General features: G+C 46.8%; 1 protein-coding gene across 4 annotated transcripts in view; it reads right to left on the bottom strand.

Annotated features, from left to right (window-relative positions):
• Positions 1–1,861: 1,861 nt before the first annotated feature.
• Positions 1,862–19,286, bottom strand: part of FKBP8 (FKBP prolyl isomerase 8) — a 28,948-nt gene continuing 11,523 nt past the window's right edge. For all 4 annotated transcript variants that reach the window (XM_026699003.2, XM_026699005.2, XM_087921166.1 and 1 more), the window contains 8 exons: positions 18,466–18,764; positions 16,198–16,367; positions 14,600–14,688; positions 11,013–11,230; positions 9,811–9,983; positions 8,201–8,278; positions 5,320–5,457; positions 1,862–3,000 (listed from right to left, as the gene is read on the bottom strand). In XM_026699003.2, the coding sequence (XP_026554788.2) occupies positions 2,914–3,000; positions 5,320–5,457; positions 8,201–8,278; positions 9,811–9,983; positions 11,013–11,230; positions 14,600–14,688; positions 16,198–16,367; positions 18,466–18,736 (1,224 nt within the window). In that variant the 5' untranslated portion in view covers positions 18,737–18,764 and the 3' untranslated portion in view covers positions 1,862–2,913. The remainder of the gene's footprint in view (positions 3,001–5,319; positions 5,458–8,200; positions 8,279–9,810; positions 9,984–11,012; positions 11,231–14,599; positions 14,689–16,197; positions 16,368–18,465; positions 18,765–19,286) is intronic.

Genomic DNA, 19,286 nt, shown 5'->3' with positions numbered 1-19,286 from the left:
GGAGGGGTTTGTTGAACAACTTCAGACGTCCTATAAGGCACGGGTGTCGAACTCGATCGCGTGACATGACATATGGCATTTTTTGCCTTTGCGGAGCTGGGGTGGATGTGGCCTGTGCATGATGCATCTGGCCTGTGGGTCACCAGTTTGACACCCATGCTATAAGACCTTCCACTGGTTGTGAAAGGCTGTGTGTTCAGGGACGGTGAAGGCCAGTGTTTGGAAAACAGATAAGACTCTGTCATGGGATTTTTCAAAGGGTCTCCACAGATTTGTGGGGAAGACAACAATAACAGAACCTCTGAACCGTTGCTTATCAATTTTCACTTTGAGATATCTGGACTTCAACTCCCTGAATTTCATTCATTCATTCATTCACATACATTCATCCATATTAATATAGCTGCTCATTTCACAAGTAACATGCTGGCTAGGGAATTCTGGGAGTTGGAGTCCATAAAAGTTGCTGAGATTGAGAAACATTCTAGATCCAACACATCTACCTGGCAGTATTTATCACCGGGTTCAGAGTTCAATGGTTGCCTCCCCAGTCATATGATCACACTTCAGGTGCCTAGCAACTAGGCTTATGGCCATCTTAGCAACTAGGCTTATGGCCATTTGTTGTGTCCTGTGATCACATGACCACATTTGCAATGGTTTTGCTGAAAACTGGCCTTATATGAGCCTCTGTGGTGCAGTGGTTAGAGTGCAGTACTGCAAGCTACTTCTACTGCAGCCAGCTGCCTACAATTTGGCAGTTCAAACCCCATCAGGCTCAAGGTTGACTCAGCCTTCCATCCTTCCCAGGTGAGTAAAATGAGGACCCAAATTGTTGGGGGCAACTATGCTAACTCTGTAAACCACTTAAAGAGGGCTGTAGAGCATTATAAAGTGGTATATCAGTCTATTGCTATTACTATTTAGCTTTGGTTTTCAGCAAAACTGCAAAACCTGGCTCGCTTTAACAGCTGCAGCGTTTGCTTAACCACTACAAAAAAAAAAAGGTAAAATTGAGTTGGACAGCTTTACAACTGTCATGAGTTTTGATTGTGATGGGCAGGTTCCATTATGGCCGTAACTCAAAGATTATCTGTACAGCTGGACGTACAACAGGTCAAAGTTAACAACATCATTGAAAAAAAGTGACTTACTGTATGACCATTTTTCACACTTTCAACCGTTGCAGCATCCCCATAATCACGTGATCAAAATTCAGGCAGTTGGCAACTGACTCACATTTATGATGGTTGCAGTGCCTTAAGGTCATGTGATCACCTTTTGCAGCTTTCTGACAAGCAAAGTCAATGGGGAAGCCAGATTCACTTAACAACCGTCTGACTAACTTTAACAATTGCGATGATTCACTTGACAACTTTCCAAAAAAAAAAAAAAGGTCATAAAATGGGGCAAAACTCACTTAACAAATGCCTCGCTTAGCAACATATATTTTGGGCTCAATTGTGATAGTAAGTTAAGGAGCATCTGTACTCTAAATCAAATGGGGGCGTGGATTCTGCAAGAAACAGTCATACAGTCCAGCCTTGGATAGCTGCAGGGAATCTGATTTTTCAGTAGTAAAAGTTTTCCCTCTCTCCCTGTAAGACACACACACACAGACACAACTTTTAAGAACAGCATCCTGGTTGTGGAATTTTGGGAGTGGTTATTACCTACCCACATGGGGTGGGGGGGAAGGACTATACCAAAAGTTGTCCCTTCCCCACTTTACTTCCCTGTTCATGTTCCATTACTTTGAGATTCTCAAGCTTTACGGTTCTAAAGTTACATGAAGATAAATGGACAATAAGTGAATAAATAACGATTCCACGGCCCTCGGAATAAAGGAACAGCTAGGAAATCTGCTGAGAGATGTTGCTTTATTAGACCATGAGGATGTCGCAGCTGTTCACAGTTTAAAATGTAGAGAGTGAAAAACTGTACCAAAGAGAAGCAGCACTGGGTTTGAGTGGCACCTGGCGCTGCTAACTTTAAAGTTGGGTGGCTTAAAAAGGAGAGAGTCAGGGGGAAAAGCCACCAGTAAAGTTTGAAAGCAGATTTCGAGCTAAGATGGAGAGGTTCCTTGACTCCCAATTTAGCTTCCCGAAGACGACTAAAAGAAAGCCATCCCAGGTGTGATTTTTACCCTAACCAGAATGAAGAGAACCCGTGAGGTCCTCCAAGGAAGCTTTTGTGGAAGGCGGTCGAACAAACCAAAATCCCTCTCACGCCACCCAAACCAATCCTGAGCACTAAAGGAGCATCTTCACAGCCCTGGCCTCTTGCCCCTGGTCCTAAGGCCAGGCCTAAACAGTTTCTAAGCTTCTCCTCCCAGGTCTGTTCTAAAGCCAGTGCAACTTTGTTCAGTCCTTGCTTTCTTCCCCCTGCCAGGTAGACCCCAGCAATATCCTTCCTTCATTTTTGACGGATCCTTTGCGGGGCCACCTACAGCGCAGGGAGAAGAAAAACCCACACGAGCGAGAAAAAGAGAGAGAGAGAAAGAGAGAGAGAGAGAGAGAGAGAAGTTGAATGGTAGCATCCAGCCAAGGCCCGATTTTCCTGCCCTCTCCTGAAAAATACACCCAGGCACTCTGGGTTTCTTCTCACTTCTGCAGCTCCAGACAGCGTGCAAAGATCTCTCTTGCCACCCTGGGTATCTCGACTGCAAAGGGTTCATTGATGTTCACATCAACTCTGGAGGCTGGGAAGTCTTTCCGGGCAGGAGAGCCACGTCTGCTGTGCCTACCCCACTCAGTCAACCTACAGTCCAGGGGGGCGGGACGGGGACACCGGTGCAAAGTCGTGTGCCAGTCCTTGAGGGGCCGGGTGGTGGAAGAGGGGCAGGAGCTGGGAGGAAGGAAGGGCCAAATCTCCAAGCCTGATTCCACAAAAATCATCAACCTCAGGTTGGCCTTAGTTTCTGGCTGCTATGATGACCGACAGGGCTACGCCCCCCAGTGCTACGGCAGTGGCACCGAACAGCCACTTCCATGGAATTGTCTGGGAAGGAGAAAAAAGGAGAGGGGGGGGAAAAAATAGAAGTGACTGCCAAAATTCAGAAAACACATGACCTAGGACAGGGGTGGTCAACCTTTTTCACAGGTTAACCTCCCGTGCCAATAACTGTGTTCGCACTCGCTTGTATACCAGCACCCAGAAGGCAATGCATGCTGGGGGCCCCACGCCCCCTTCGCGTGCATGCGTGACCTCCCCTCGCGCACCAGGCATCTTTCCACATGCGCACACTTCCTGCACACACACCCCGCCCCTGCACATGTGCGCCAGATACCCGACAATCAGCTGTCGGGAGGCAGAGCACCTGGATGCGCAGTGGGGCTCTTCCGGGCGACCCCTCGCTTGCCGGGGGAAATGGCTCTGCATGCCACTTCTGGCACGCATGGCATAGGTTCGCCAACACGGACCTAGGAACTGGCATATCCTGAGCAGCTCAGAGAAACCACAGAAAACGAATGGGAGAAAAAGACCTAGTGGTCCATCGAGCCTGCCCTTTGAGTTTGTCCTTTGTTTTTATTATTTTTATATTGTCGTTATTTTTAGTTTATTTTTAACGTTTGTCAGATGATGGACAGGTGTTTATCCCAAGCAAGTTCAACCTCAGTTACTGATGAACTGAGCTCAATCAAAGTAACTAAAAATCAAACCTTTTATATCAGGGGCTCCCAACCCCTGGGCCGTGTCCCAGTACCCAGGCCGTGGCCCATTCGGAACCGGGCTGCGTAAGCCCACAACTCATACAGATGGAGCTGCACCAGTGGTGGGATTCTACCGGTTCGACCCAGTTCATGTGAACCGGTAGTGAAAAAATGCTACCGTTTGGCCGAACCAATATTTCTTCTTTTTTTTCCTCCCGACGATCAGCTGTTCCGACGATCAGCTGTTCCAGGTTCCCCCTAGCTGTCTTACTGCTTCGCCCAGGAGGCTTCCCTGAGACCCAGGAAGCAAAAAGGGGCATGTGGAGTGTATGTGCTGCTGTGTGGGCCCCCCCCGATGCTCCATTTTTTTGCCTTCCTGGGCCTCAGGAGCAAAAACGCCGCCCCCCCGAGGCTTCCCTGAGGCCCAGGTGGCCAAAAAACAGAGCACAGGGGCTTTTTTGCATACAAAAAAGCCACGCCCACCCAGTCACATGGCCACACCCACCTAGCCACTCGCACTTAGCCTTGCCCACAGAACCATTAGTTAAAATATCTGCACACGCTTGTGCATGCCTACCTACCACTCACAGGGAACAATCCCCTCTCCTTCCCCCTGCTGGGCCGCCAAGCTGGGAACCTCTGTTTTACATAATCTTGTACCACTCCTTATGTTTTTGTCCTATTTTGCTGCTCCAACTTGCAAACTTGTTTTTTTTTTCCAACACCACCCTCTCATTTTATTCCTCCACCACTGAGACAGGCCTTGTTTGCAATATGTTGGCTGACAAGCAGCTCTTGTAAGCACATTGGGAAAATTCCGAAAATACTTTCTGACTCCTCAACAAGAGCTCCACTCTGGGTCCCAGGCCTTGGAAAGGGGAGATTTTACAATGGAGGAGTGGGAAACTTACTGCCCCGCTACCTCTCCTTTAGGCATGCATGGGGATATTTTTCTGAGTTTTGCCTGATCCGCCTCTTTTTTCAAACAAGGCAAGTTGAAGAGATGTAGACTTCCACTCCCAGAATTCCTCAGCCAGCTATGCTAGGAGTTGAAGCCCGTATCTCTTCAAGTTGCCAAGTTTGAATAATAAAAAAGACCTTGCACCAGTGGTTCTTAATCTGTTGTCCACGGATCCCTGGGGTCTGTGATGTCATCATGGGGTGAGTCCACTAAAGCTGAAAAATGTTATGATTTAAATCCTGAAGATCCATGGCCACAAAAGGTATTTAAAAAGAGGGTGGTGGTGGTGAAGAAAAGGTTGAGAACCATTGCCTTAGACCAGAGGTCTCCAAACTTGGCAACTTTAAGACTTGTGGACTTCAACTCCCAGAATTCCCCAGCCAGCCATTTTGGCTGAGGAATTCTGGGAGTTGAAGTCCACAAGTCTTAAAGTTGCCAAGTTTGAGGACCCCTGCCTTAGAGAAACAGGCCCTAACCTGTTTAGGCTTTGAAGATAGAAATCAACATCTTATGATGAGCACAGAAAGCAAGGTGGAATTTTGACAGGCAGGTCAGTTCTAAAGGCGAAAAACAGAAGTTTTTGCAGAAAGTTCCCACTAGCTTTCTGCACTCATCATACAGCTGTTAGTACCCAAGATATCCAATCCATTTCCCTTTTTCTCCCTACCTCTCTGGCTCAGTGAATACTTCATTCTGGCCACTTACCCAGGAGGATTTATCTTTGCACTTCGCTGGGGGGCTGCTGGACCCAGGGTTCCCAAGCATCTTGCGGTACATCTCTGCCTCGATGCTCTTTTGGTCAGCGTGCTTCTTGGCCAGTTTTGAGAGCTCAGTGTGAATGGTCTGGAGGCCAATGAAAAACAGAGAATGGCGTGATTGGGGGTACCATTAAGAAGGCGAGAAGAACGCTGCTACATCAGCGCACCTGGTTTATTTGTTTATTTAATTTATGATTTTTATGAACAACTCAAGGCGGCCAATGTATCTAATACGCCTTCCTCATCCTATTTATCCCACAACAGCAACCCTGTGAGGGTGGGTCAGGCTGAGAAAAAAAGAACTGGCCCCAAGTCATCCAGCAAGCTTCTCATGCCCAAGGGAGGACTAGAACTCACAGTCTCCTGGTTTCTAGCCTGGTGCCTTAACCACTAACCTAAATTGTCTACTGCCAAGTTGGCCAACACAATTCCAGAAAAAAACATCTTGGCCAGGGCATGAAGGCTGCAACATTCCTTGTGGTCTGTTCTTCATAGGCAACCTTGGAGCAAGAGAAGGTCACCTGAGCCAAATTTTGACTATTGCCCTCCCAAAGAATCCCATCTCAAGTAGCCCCAATTTGGAAGAAAGAGGGTGACATTTTCTGACATTTTCCTTGCCCCTCCCAAGTGCCCCAAAATCTTCTTCCCAAAGATGGTCCCAGAGCCACCGTTTATAAGAGGGAATATAGATATGGATGTTCTCCAGCTTCAGGCCTTCCGAGTGTCTTCTATCGCTCCTTGGTCTTCTCTGAGCTTGGCTGTTCAGGGCAAGCTATTGTATGTAAACAGGGAGCAAGCCCCCACACCCACCAGCACTGATGATGTTACCTAGCCTGGTAATGAAACATCTGCAAGCAAACGACCAAGCTCAGAGAGCAACAAGGACTCCCCTGTTCAACTCTGAGCTACAGAGATTCTTTTATTGTCTTCTATCCGCCCGGGGTCATATGATCACCATTTGCATCCTTCCCAGCCATCTTCTGACAAGCATAGTCAATGGGGAAAGCCAAATTTACTCAACAATCATATGTTTCACTTAACTGCAGTGATTCGTTTAATAACTGTGGCAAAAACCACTGTAAAATGCTGCACAACTCACTTAGTAACTGCCTTGCTTAGCAATGGAAATGATGGACTCAACTGGGGTTGTACGTCAAGGACTAACTCTACTAGTGACTTAACACATTACTATCAATGACTATTTTCAGTTGAAAGGTGTTTAATAAGCAAAGGCAAAGTAACATTACATTAAAAAACAATTTTTTCTCCAATATCCTATGGGATTGTATTTGGCAAACAAGTAAATGCATATACTGAATTTTTGAATCATGGTTTAATATTTTGGGGTGACCATACCCTTTTAAAATTATAAACCTACTACATGGAAATTGATGGCTGGAGAACAAAAATGGGTTCTCTCTGCCTTTTTATTGCTAACAGTAGTTCTTAGCACTGGAAAGATAAATTCATGGCTCTAATTAGTCTGTTGGTTCAAGACCTGGTTGTTATTTGCAACAAATGAATGTGTTGCTTCCGCCTGCAATATCTATGGACTCTTACAACAAAACATGGAGACTTTAATAAAAAAATCACTGTACTCTATGTGTCGGTTTTTAGAAAGAAAGAAAGAAAGAAAGAAAGAAAGAAAGAAAGAAAGAAAGAAAGAAAGAAAGAAAGAAAGAAAGAAAGAAAGAAAGAAAGAAAGAAAGAAAGAGAAGGAAGGAAGGAAGAGAAGGAAGAAAATGATTGAAGGAAGGAAGGAAAGACAGACAGACAGGCAGACAGACAATCCATTTGGTATACTAGTTAAAGTTCTGAGTTCTAGTCCTCTCTAAGCATTTAAGCTCCCCAGGTGATTTTTCAACCAGTCACTCTGTCTCAGTCCAACTCACCTCACAGGGTTGTCGTGGGAAAATAAGAGGCATTATCACATACCCTGAGTTGTAGAAAATGAAGGGGGAGTATAAATTGAAGCTTTTTTGAAGTTTGGCTCAAGAATCATGATTTAATTAGAGCGATTGCTGGAATCCTGACAGCATTATTGTTGTGTTAAGGAGGACAGCAGCTTATGTGGGTCAGATACTGGGTTAGAGGCTAGCAAGCCTGTGTTTGAGGTCCGAGCATAGGCGTGGAGCAGGGTGAGCTCCTGTCCTTTGCTCCGGCTTCGTCTGGGGACATGAATGGAGCCCGCAAACATCACCATTCCCCACACCCCTCCGGAGCAATGGTGATGACACTGGCCAATCCTTTCATCCTCATATGAGCGTGAGCAAGATTGTGAGCTGTTTCACCCCCACTTTTTGTTATTCTTTCCTCTTGGTTCTTATCTATTAAATAAATAGAGCAAGGGGGAAAAAAAATCTAAAGAAACGCAGGCAGATGGGTTCAGAAGCTTGGCAGCCTTCAAAGAAGGTGTGTATGCACAATTTCGTGCTGATAGGTCCCTGCTTGTTTTCTCTGCCTCAGGTACGATCAGATTCCCAGGCTGTAGAGTTGTAATTGCAGGAATGTTCCTATCTTGGATGGCAAACCTCAGATAAAGAATGTTTACAAGCAAATACAACTCAGGCAAACAAAGTCACTAATCTAAAGGAGGATTAGAGAGAGGAAGTAAACATACGTTAGACTTTAACTAGAGATAATTAATTGTGTTAATTACTATTATGCTAAACAGTAACGAAAGTTAAGCAGTAACCAAAGTTAACCAATGTTGGAGGATTACTAAAAATGTGTATAAATGCAAGACTAGACGCCAATTAAGTTCATCATGATTCAGTTGATCATGATCAAGCAACTCGACTGCCTCGTCATTACAACACCAGTCTTACCTTATTTGATGGTTCCAGCTTCAGAGCAGCCTTTAAGATTGGGATGGCCCCACTGTATTCCCCTTGCTGAGCCAAAACCTAGATCAGCAGACAAGAGAAAAAGGCTGAGCAATCTCGGATTTAACGCAGGTCTTTCGAAAGCTTCTGCCAGACCTACCTGATGGCAACCATTTGAAGTTACAACAGACTCCCACAAAGTTACTTACGACCCAATTTCAAAAATACAATGGCCACACACACACACACACACATACACAGCCATGTGATCGTATTTTGGGTCCTTGACAGCTGGCTCACCTTTACAGCTGTTTGCAGCTTTCTGGGATGATGTCAGATACCGCAATTAGTAATGTTTTTTTTGCCAATTTCCAGCAGCTACTTCCACTTTCCGGCAAAAGACACCCATGGAAAAAATGGATTTGCTTAAACAACCACTGCGTTGGCTGAATGATTACTGAGTTCATTTAACAACCACCATAAAAAAGCATGTGGTCATGTGGTGACCCACTTAATGACTGCAATGACTTAACAATTGTAATTCTGGGTTCAACTCTAGAAAAAGTGCAGAGAAGAGCAACCAAGATGACTAAGGGGACTGGAGGCTAAATCGTACGAAGAACAATTGCAGGAACTGGGCATGGCTAGTCTAGTGAAGAGAAGGATCAGGGGAGACATGATAGCAGTCTTCCAATATTTGAGGGGCTGCCACAGAGAGGAAGGGATGAAGCTATTTTGCAAAGCACCCAAAGGCCAGACAAGGAACAATGAATGGAAACTGAACAAGGAGAGATTTAACCTGGAAACAAGGAGAAACTTTCTGACAGTGAGAACAATCAACCAACGGAACAGACGTTGCCTTCAGAAATTGTGGGAGTTTCATCACTGGAGGCTTTCAAGAAGAGACTGGACTGCCATCTGCCAGAAATGGTGTAGGGCAGGGGTCCCCAGCCACCGGGCCGTGGACTGGTACCGGTCCGTGGAACATTTCCTACAGGGCCGCCGGTTTGCTGGGCGCCGCCCTCTTGTTTGACGAGAAAGTGCTTCCGGGTGAGCTTTTCCGGTTGGAAAGCGGCGTTTGGGTCCTGAAGGAATCCTCGCGCCTTAGTTTCATCGGAGGGGATGTGTGGCTTCGAATGAAACTAAGGTGTGAGGATTCTTTCAGCACCCAAGGCAAGGCGAGCTGAGCGACTGTCCCGAAGCGAAGCCCATCGACAAAGGTACAAAGGAGGAGTTGAAGGTGGCGGGGAGAAGCGGGGGACGGCTGGCTGTCCGGTCGCTTGGCTCGCCTTGCCTTGTCATGCTTGCTGATGCCAGTACCGGGCTGCGGATCATTTTGTGATACCGGTACCGGGCCGTGGCACAAAAAAGGTTGGGGGCCACTGGTGTAGGGTCTCCTGCTAGGGTGGGGGGTTGGACTAGATGACCTACAAGGTCCCTTCCAACTCTGTTATTCTGTTAATTACAGCCGTTAAGTCAAGGATCGCCTGAACTGGGATATAACCTGGGAGGAGGTGCCAAATGTTGCCATCCTTTGATGGGCAGTTCCATCACCCAATCCTCCTCAGACCGTGAGCTCATTGAAAAACCCTTGATCCCAAAGCCCCTGTTACCTTTCCCTTTCGGAACAGAGCCTTGATGTTATCTGGCTGTTGCTCCAACACTTGATTGCAGGATCGCAGGGCGGCCTCAAAGTGGTCCAGCTTAAGATGGGACGCTGCTAAATTATTCAAGCATTTTATCTTCACTTCCACCAGCTCTGCCTCTTCTTCCTCACTGAAATCCACTGCAGGGAGAGAAATGAAACGAGAGTTAGGACTGGGAGAAAGCTATGATTCAGGACAGGGGGCAGGACTCCGATTCATTGAACAGTCCTGTTACTAACTTAACACCCGCAGTGATTCATTTAACAACTGGGGCAAGAGAGGTTGTGTGATGATCCAAGGTGGGGTAAAAAAAGCAACAGTCACAAAAACAGGTGAAGTCCCTCTAATTCCTTCAGCCTGGCTTTAAAGGTCCAATTATCATTGACTGGAGAAAAAACTCCCTCACAAACAGTTGCAAAAAGAAAGAACTTCTGTTCAAACTCAAAATACATATAAATTATAAATAGAAAAAAAAACAACACAAACCACACTGAGGAATTAATGAGACAAGGCAGGATAAGGGCTTGAAGACGTCCACAGATATCGAAATACACACACTGGGAAGGATGCCAGATAAGAACTGACAGACTAGAAATATTTTCACGCTTTGCTTCCAGCACTGGCCCATGTGCAGTTTGTCCTTTTAAACAGTCCTCACAGCTGCAGCCCATGAAGGGGATCAAGGCCCTTTCCTCTCTCATAGACCATGCCATGCATGTTTCTCCCTTATCCGCTCCTCCCTGCGTGCCTTAGGATGAAGAAGAATGGCCCTGGGTCTTCCTCTGAATGCCCAGCCGGCCTGTGCCCTTCCCCAGTTTCCTGAACAACCTCTGGAGCCACACTCCCACTCCCTGTCAGCTGTTCCTCCTCTCCTTCAGAGTCAGATTCTAACAGGGGCATGACAGGTCATAAAATGGGGCAAAACTCACTTCACAAATGTCTCACTTAGCAACAGAAATTTTGGGCTCAATTGTGGTCGTAGGTCAAGCACTACCTGTATCTATATTAGCTCCTGCTCCACATTACAGAGTTCAAGAGGCATTTTTAAAAATAAGGATTAAGCTGCTAGTTTTCAGCTGTTGAGCAACACTTTGGTACAAAACAAATTGTTCTTCCAGGCAGAGCTCTGGGTAGAAGCCAGGCTTCCTGAGGGACAGGGAATCAGGTACCTTTAGTATTAGAGTTGATGACCTTGAGAGCAATGTCATAGGAGTTGGCGGCCAGAACGTAATTTGCTCGCTGGTAGTGGAAATTGCCACATTCTCTCTTCCGATTAGCCAGTGAGACTTTCTCTTTCCCGCTAAGGAGTTCCAAATCAGGGGCATCCTGGGCTGTCAATAACTCCACCTCGAGAGTTAAGGAAGCATTGGGAGGAATGTCGGGACTCCTGCTCGGAAGAGATCAATAGATGTATTCAGATCAGATCCAAGATTCAATTAATGCAACATTCAGTTACCAAGGATGGTCCTTTTCATTGAGCACTACTTTCACTAAATTTTAAGGCAACCTTTTTTCAACCTAAACTAAACCAGTGTTGCTCAAGCTTTGCAACTTGTGTGGACTTTCAACTCTCAGAATCCCCTAGCACATTGGGGAACTGGGGAATGTGCCGGAGAATTCTGGGAGTTGGAAGTCCACACGTTATAAAGGTTAAGAAACACTGTACTAGACCAGTGATGGCGAACCTTTTTGTTGTGGTGTGCCAAAAGCACGTGCACATCGGCATCCACAGTGCAATGTGCCCTGCCCCCCCACCGCACATGCATGAACAACACCCTGCCCTTACCTGCACTGCACATGTGCATACCTCCCAGCTGAGTTTTGGCCTGTTTGAGGCCTGTTCGGCCTCCCATCTGATTTTCGCCCTCCCAGAGGCACAAGGGAAGTCTTTGCAGCCTCAGGAGGCCGAAAAACGGACCTTCTGGAAATACAGGAAGTGCCCGTTTTCAGCCTCCGGAGGTTTCTGGAGCCCGGGAGAGGCCGTTTTCGTTCTCCCGGGGGCTTGAGGGAAACCTCTGGAGCCTCGGGAGACTGAAAATGGGCCCGTTTCAGCACTTCTGGTATTTCCGGAAGGCCAGTTTTTCGGCCTGCCGAGGCTGCAGAGGCTTTACTCGAGCCTCCAGAAGGGCGAAAACGGCCTCAAACGGGCCAAAAATCAGCTGGGAGGCACGCGTATGCGCAGTGTAGGTAAATTTGGCTGAGGCCCAAGTGCCCACACAATGGCTCTGTGTGCCACCTGTGGTACCCGTGCCATAGGTTCACCATCACAGTACTAGACTATGATCTCCTAAGACTGTGCACATTTATGGATTCAAGACACAAAATGTATGTTGCAGAGCATGTGGACAGATTATCTGCTGGGAACATTAAAGCAGCTATGCCTTTCCCCACATCGGCTGCTTCTACTTTCCAGTGTTCACAACAGGAGCTACACATAACACAATGCGTGTACACTCTGAATCACATTTTCTTCTTTGAATCTGGATCGCTGCACAGGCTTTATTGCAGGACAGCAAACCAGCATTTCTCTTCACTTTCCCACGTCACTTCTATCTTGACATGCTTCCTTTGGTGACAACTTCCTGGCTGCTTTAAATATATAATTTAAAAAGCAGGTAACTGGATTTTTAATGCTGGTTTAGTCATCAAAATTAGAAACAGTCTTTGGCTCCGGTTGCAAAAGACAGGAATAAATTTAAAAAGCCCATCCTGGACTTTTATAGGAAATTGTAATTTAGTTAGAAAGGACTGAGCAGACCTTTACACCAGGCTTGTCCAACCCGCGGCCCACGGGCTGCATGCGGCCCAGGTCGCCTCGTAATGCGGCCCAGTGCCCACCCCAACCTTCGTGCCAGAGCCAGTGAGGAGGAGGAGGAGAGGCAGGCGCGAGGCAGGGCGAGGCGAGCACCATGCCAAGCAGCAACAGAAAAGGCGGGTGCCGTCAGAGCGCCACCTTCTGCTGTTGCTGCCGCCGCCGCTTCTGCCCCCCGCCGCCACTGCTGCTTCTGCCTTCCAGTCCTGCTGCATCCAGCCGGGCCATTTGCAGGAGGAGAGGTAGGCACGAGGCGGCGAGCTTTCTTCCCCCTTCCGCAAAATTTGGCCGGAAAATAAACCGTGATAAAAAAAAGTGATAAAAAAAATAATTTTTAATAAATAATTAATAATAAATAATAAAAGCATCTCACTAACTTCATTTCCAAATAAATTTAATATGTTAACTATGTTTTCTATGGTTTTTGGGATGATCAGGTATCAATTACTGTTATTTTATTTTATGCGCGGCCCAAACCAAATTTTCATCTTCTAATGTGGCCCAGGGAAGGTGAAAGGTTGGACACCCCTGCTTTACACGCTCAATTCTATAGAAACGAACTAAATATGTTTAGCTTAATGAAGAGAAAACTGAAGGGGGGCGGGGAAACGGGTTTCTAATATTTAAAGGGAACAGGGCATCCATTTACTCTCCCTAACACTAAAGATAGGGCAAGAAGCAATGGGTGCAAGCTCACCAGAGAGAGTTCCCAACCTGGAAATGAAGAGAACTATTAAGCAGTGGAACAGCTTACAAGTGCTCCATCTGTGGGGATCTTCAAGAAAAGATCTCTTATTTGTCTGAAATGATAGGAGGACTCCTGCCTTGGGCAGGGAAGCAGACTAGAAGATCTCTAAGCCCTGTGATTCTATAAATATCAAACAGACAAATCCCATGAAGGATTTCTTCCCAGTACTTCATAGGTTAGTTGTTGCAGCAAAAGCTCCATTTATAACCTTCATGGCTGGGCTGATCCAAGTATTATGGGCTAGGTTAAGTCTAGGGGATTGTTAACCCAGAACCTGCATCCAACGAAGTTTCTCTGGGAAATTCCACAGTTAAGAGTCCAAAGACCCCAGACTCTGTTGCCTCTGAATGCTTCCGTTTTCTCAAAGTGGGCTGCTTCTATGCATGAGGCGGTAAGCAGAAGATCTATTTCATCCTCTTTAGAAGAACACAAGGGGATCAGGGATCCACCTCGCCCAACTTTTAGCTAACAGAAAAAAAAAACCCAACTGTTTTAAGGAGCAATCACTCTTTCTGGATTTTCTGTCCACCAGCTGGAAATCCAGAAAGACTCCTGTTAGGAATACAAGTCACCGAACAGGTATTTGGGTTAGAAATATATAAACCAGGATAAACATTTTAGTACTATATCTTTAAGGGAATGCAAGAGCATGCAATTGGGTGTGGTTTCTCAAACGGCCATAAGATGGAGCCAGAAACCTGGTGTGTTTAGTCTGAGTCTCAGAAGAGAGTGTGAGTGTATCTCTGTTTCCTTCTGTTGGAAAGTATTGCAGTTGCTCCATTTCTTCTAATTTACTGATATTACTGGATTTAATTTAAGTCTGATACTGAACTGTTTCTGACACTGGACTTTGATATTTGGATTACCCCTTTGAAAGGAAAACTGACACCTGGATTGAAAACTGACTGATTTAACCTGTGAATGACTTTGGACTGTTTATCTTGAACTTTGCTTAACATTTCTGGAAGTAAAAACCTACATGTACTGTACAGTGTATCTGTGTGCTGTGTGTGTATTATTCAAACACTTCTCTCAAATACGTCTCCCTGTATGCGCTCATTCTCCTAACAGGGAATTACCTCAACAACTCCCTCCAAATAAACACTCCCTATAGACAGCATAGCTAGCTGCTGCTGCTGCTGCTAAATCAGCCCACCCTTGCCAACAACTTGGCTTCTGTCCACTTCCTCATGTACCTCCCCTGTGGGCCGAAGCAGTATTTCCCATCCGAAGTGATGAGTGCTGTCTCCCCCATGTCCATCAGCTGCACACAGAGATCCAGGGCCTGTGAAGAGGAGGGGGGCGGGAAGAAAAGGGAAATTATTTGGGGAGTAAGGAGGTTGTGCAGGGAAGACAAATGGTCATTCAGAAACCCCACTAGAACAGTGTTTCTCAACCTTGACAGATTTGAGATGCGTGGACTTCAACTCCCACAATTCCCCAGCCACCATGGCTGAGGTTGTGGTTCGCCGGCAGCAGGTGTGGATGGCAGAGGACGAAAGGGAACCAGTCAGACAGCCTGGCGAGAACTTGGACGAGGGTCCTGAAGCTGATGCAGGAATGGGGCCAGGATTACCTGAGAGTGGGGCACAGCCTTCGAAGCCTGGTGGCAGTGAAGCAAAGGACCCCGAGGAGCCTGTTCCCAGTTCACGTCTGTGCAGGGCTGCTAGAAGGAGCAAGCAGCTGAAGCAGCAGGGGCGACTCAAGAGTAAGGCTGGGAGATGATTGCCCTTCCCATAAGGGATAAAACCAGCCCTTGGGACTGCGTTCTTTGCAGGAAGCAAAGTTCATTAGACTCTGATTCCTCATTGAAGCCCTGCAAACTCTGGTTTGTCTTTGCTGGAACTATTGTCAGTTGATATTTCTCAGTAATTGGACTTCTGTTTCTTGGCAGTCTTTTACAACCCTGAAAGGCATGCTCTTATCTCAGATGATTGTGTTTTGGCTGGGAATGCAAAGAATTCCCAGTGTCGCATTAAAAAAGGTTTGCTTTTACACACAGTTTGTGTTTTCTTAATTTGAATGATACCTGGGTCAGAACAGCTGGTTGGGGAATTCTGGGAGTTGAAGTCCACACAATTTAAAAGTTGCCAGGGTTGAGTAACACTGAGCTAAAGACTCGGTGCTTACAGTATCTATCAGCCAGTTAGATGTTTTCCCTTGGTCCCTGTTTATTTGCTGCTTATAACAATTTAGGACACCAGCTACCAATTTCTTCTCAAAAGGAGAAGAATCCCTAAGGATGGAGCTCCAATCCTTCGACTAAAGGCTGTATACTAAAAGTCAATGAGGATAACTTTTCCAAACAGATATAAGCCAACCTGCCATTCTCTCTGGATTGCCCTTAAATATCTAAAGGTAAAGGTTTTCGGTGTCATGTCCAACTCTAGAGGGCAGTGCTTAGCTCCGTTTCTTAGCCGAGGGAATCAGCGTTGTCTGAAGACCATTTCCATGGTCATGTGACCAGCATGGCTATACGCCAAGGCGCACGGAATGCTGTTACCTTCCCACCAAAGTGCTACCCATTTATCTACTCACATTTGCATGCTTGCAAACTGCTAGGTGGGCAGGAGCTGGGGCAAGGAACAGGAGCTCACCCCGTCAGCCCTCGGGTCTCAAACCCGGGCTGTCTGCTTTGCAGCGGACAAGCTACGCGAGTTTAACTGCTGATCCCTTTTAAATATCTAATCACATGGAAATAAGTTTCTAGTCCCCATTTTTTTCCCCATGGTCAGAGAGATGGTGGTCTCGACAATGCTGGTCACGACAATGACAGACCAGGACAGACATGCACCTGGATGCCATCGCAATCCCCCAGAGTGAAGGTGAGCCTGGGGTCCTCCTCTACCACCGTCCCATCTTCCAGCGTTGCTTTAAACCGGATAGTCACATCCTGGCCCTTGACTGGCCGGCTCTCCTGACCTTGGCCTGGTAAGATGACTTTCTTCTTCAGTAAGCCATTCCCTGGAGATGGGATTAAGAGGAGTAAGTTGTTAGAACGCCCCGACTTAGAGCTACAGGTAGGTCTCGACTTACAACCCAAACTGAGACCAGTATTTCGGTTGCTAAGTGAGCTGTGCCCCATTTTACAATCATCTATCTATCTATCTATCTATCTATCTATCTATCTATCTATCTATCTATCTATCTATCTATCATCTATCTATCTACCTACCTACCTATCTACCTATTTATCATCTATCTATTTATTGGATTTATATTGCCGCCTATTCACCCATGGTGACTCAAGGAGGCTTACAAGGTATAAAACCACATTTAAAGCAATAAAACTAGTAAGAACCACCAAATAAATTAATATAATAAAATCGTCCCCACCCCACCCCCCCGCCCCGGCGACAGATCACACGAGCCATTTAATGGGCTCCATCCCGCGCTGGGTTCCCCAGGCCCACTGGCAGAACCAATGTCAGGGCTCCAACAAATCCACCCTCATTCAAATTAAAAGTCTCTACCCACATCTCAGAGAAAAGAAAATTGATTTATTGGCGATTAGCTGGGTGCAGCCAATACTAAATTACAATATACATTTCCCCCTTGACCCTGATCTTCCCCCCACCCCCTGGATGTGACTTCTCCAATGGGACACATCCATCTCCAAGAGTCATCCATCATGCTCTCCAATAACCTTCTTACGCTCCGACAACTTTGGGCTACCGGGGTGATTATCTAGGCATTTAAGGAATGCCTTGTTTTCCCCCACTCCCTTTTTTGGGCAGCTAAAAAGATGAAAGAAGTATCTTTTTAGTCGACAAGCGAGTTTTCAGCGCCTTCCGGAAGAGAATTAGAGTGGGGGCCATTCTAATCTCTGGGGTTTTTGCCAGGGTTGTTAAGCGAATCACTGCAGTTAAACGACCCATGTGGTTGTTAAGTGAACCCAGCTTTCCCCATTGGCTTTGCTTGTCCGAAGCCAGCTGGGAAGGTGGCAAAATAGTGATCACACGACCACAGAATGCTGCAATCGTCCTAAACACAAAGCTCCCAAATTTTGATCACATGATTGTGGAGACGTTGTGACGGTCATAAGTGCAAGGAGCAGTTGTCAGTCACTTTTTTGAGTGCTGGTGTGACTTTTGAGCGGTCACTAAATGAATGGTTGCAAGTTGAGGACTACAAATATGTGGAACAGAGAGACGCCCTTAATAAAGACTGCAAGCCCCGCAGTACCTAGTGTGAGAATTCTGAATCCCATCCCATCCGCAGGGAAGGAGCTTGAGGCAAACCCAGAGGTACCTGCCCCAGTCCTCAATTTACAACCAGCCCCTTAACAACTGTTCAAAGCAACAATGGACCTCCCTGAGGGTACTTAGAAGATGGCTCCAAAGTTCAAAATGGTGGTCCCCCGTCCTGAAGTTGCGTGACTGCATACTGTGGCTTTTGGCAGCATCCCAACATCACACGATCACATTTTACAAAGGTTTTTTTTACTGAAAAACAGCGTTTATTTCTGATTTTCAGCAAAAGTGGCCCATAGCAAAGCGCTGGCTTGCTTAACAACTGCGGCGTTGATTTAACGTGGGTGGGGCAATTTGCAACTCTCGTGACTTGTAACTGTGATGTGCAGGATGCATAATGGTAATAAGTTGAGGACTACCTATACATGCCAGCAGTGGTGGCATTCAATTTTTTTTACTACCGGTTCTGTGGGCGTGGCTTGGTGGGCGTGGCAGGGAAAGGATACTGTAAAATCTCCATTTCCATCCCACACCACTAACCTGCTTTCCAGCTCCGTTCTCCTGTGCAGGGCAACAAAAGAAGACCCAGCCAATCAGCTGGGACTTGGGAGGCAGAGAATAGATGGGGGTGGGGCCAGTCAGAGGTGGCATTTTCCAGTTCTCCGAAGTACTCAAAATTTCCACTACCGGTTCTTCAGAACCTGTCAGAACTGGCTGAATACCACCTCTGCATGCCGGATGATATGGGGTGTGCATGTGAATGAAGACGGGCCATAAATGCAGTGACAGTTCTTCCCCACCACCTGGAAAAGAGAAACTCAGGGAACGTGGGCGGCGGCAGAGAGGTGGACAGAAGCTATGGCTCCCACCTAAAACATCAAGCCATTCCTGGCTCTCCTCGGACTCTTCCTTAGTCGGATGTTCCACTTTGGTTTCTTGGTCGTCTCTTTTGGCAGAGCTGGTTGGGACATCCTCCAGCGGCGGGAGACCACTTAAATCCCCGTCATCGGCACTATCCAGGACTTCAAAATCTTCCCCGTTGTCAATCATGGAAGCCTGGGTGGCTGCCAGTTCAGATGAGGTCAGGTCGACCAGACTGGTGCCTGCCCAGTCATCCAGGTCTTCCCCTCCAGAAGCCATGGCGCTGGCGCGCTACTGATCAGCTGAGCTGCAAGAAGTAGAAGATGGGACAGAGAAGGAAGTCAAGAAGACCAGTGGTGGGGATTCAAATTTTTTTACTACCGGTTCTGTGGGTGTGGCTTGGTGGGCGTGGCAAGAGAAGGACGCTCCAAAATCTCCATTCCCACCCCACTCCAGGGGAAGGATAGTGTAAAATCCCCATTCCCTCCCCACCCCACTAACCTGCTTTCCAGCTCCATTCTCCTGTGCAGGGCAACCAAAGAAGACCCAGCCAATCAGCTGGGATTCGGGAGGCGGAGAAGAGATGGGGGCGGGGCCAGTCAGAGGTGGGATTTGCTGGTTTTCCAGAACTGGTCAGAACCTGCTGAATACCACCTCTGAAGAGGACACCCGGCCCTGATTTTTGTTTATTCTTTGCTCCAGTTCCAGGAAACCCACCTCCCATTCCTAGCATTCCTTTTTGGGCTCCTTGGTGCTCTGAGCTTGGTTGTTTTCTTGCAGACGTTTCATTACCAAATTAAGTGACGCCATCGGTGCGCTGATGGTGTTA

Source organism: Pseudonaja textilis, chromosome 1 (genome assembly GCF_049901715.1).
Source record: "Pseudonaja textilis isolate UNSWEBS1 chromosome 1, rPseTex1.2, whole genome shotgun sequence".
NCBI lineage: Eukaryota > Metazoa > Chordata > Lepidosauria > Squamata > Elapidae > Pseudonaja > Pseudonaja textilis.
The sequence above is the reverse complement of the archived record's forward strand: the minus strand, read 5'-3'. Positions and strand labels throughout refer to the sequence as shown.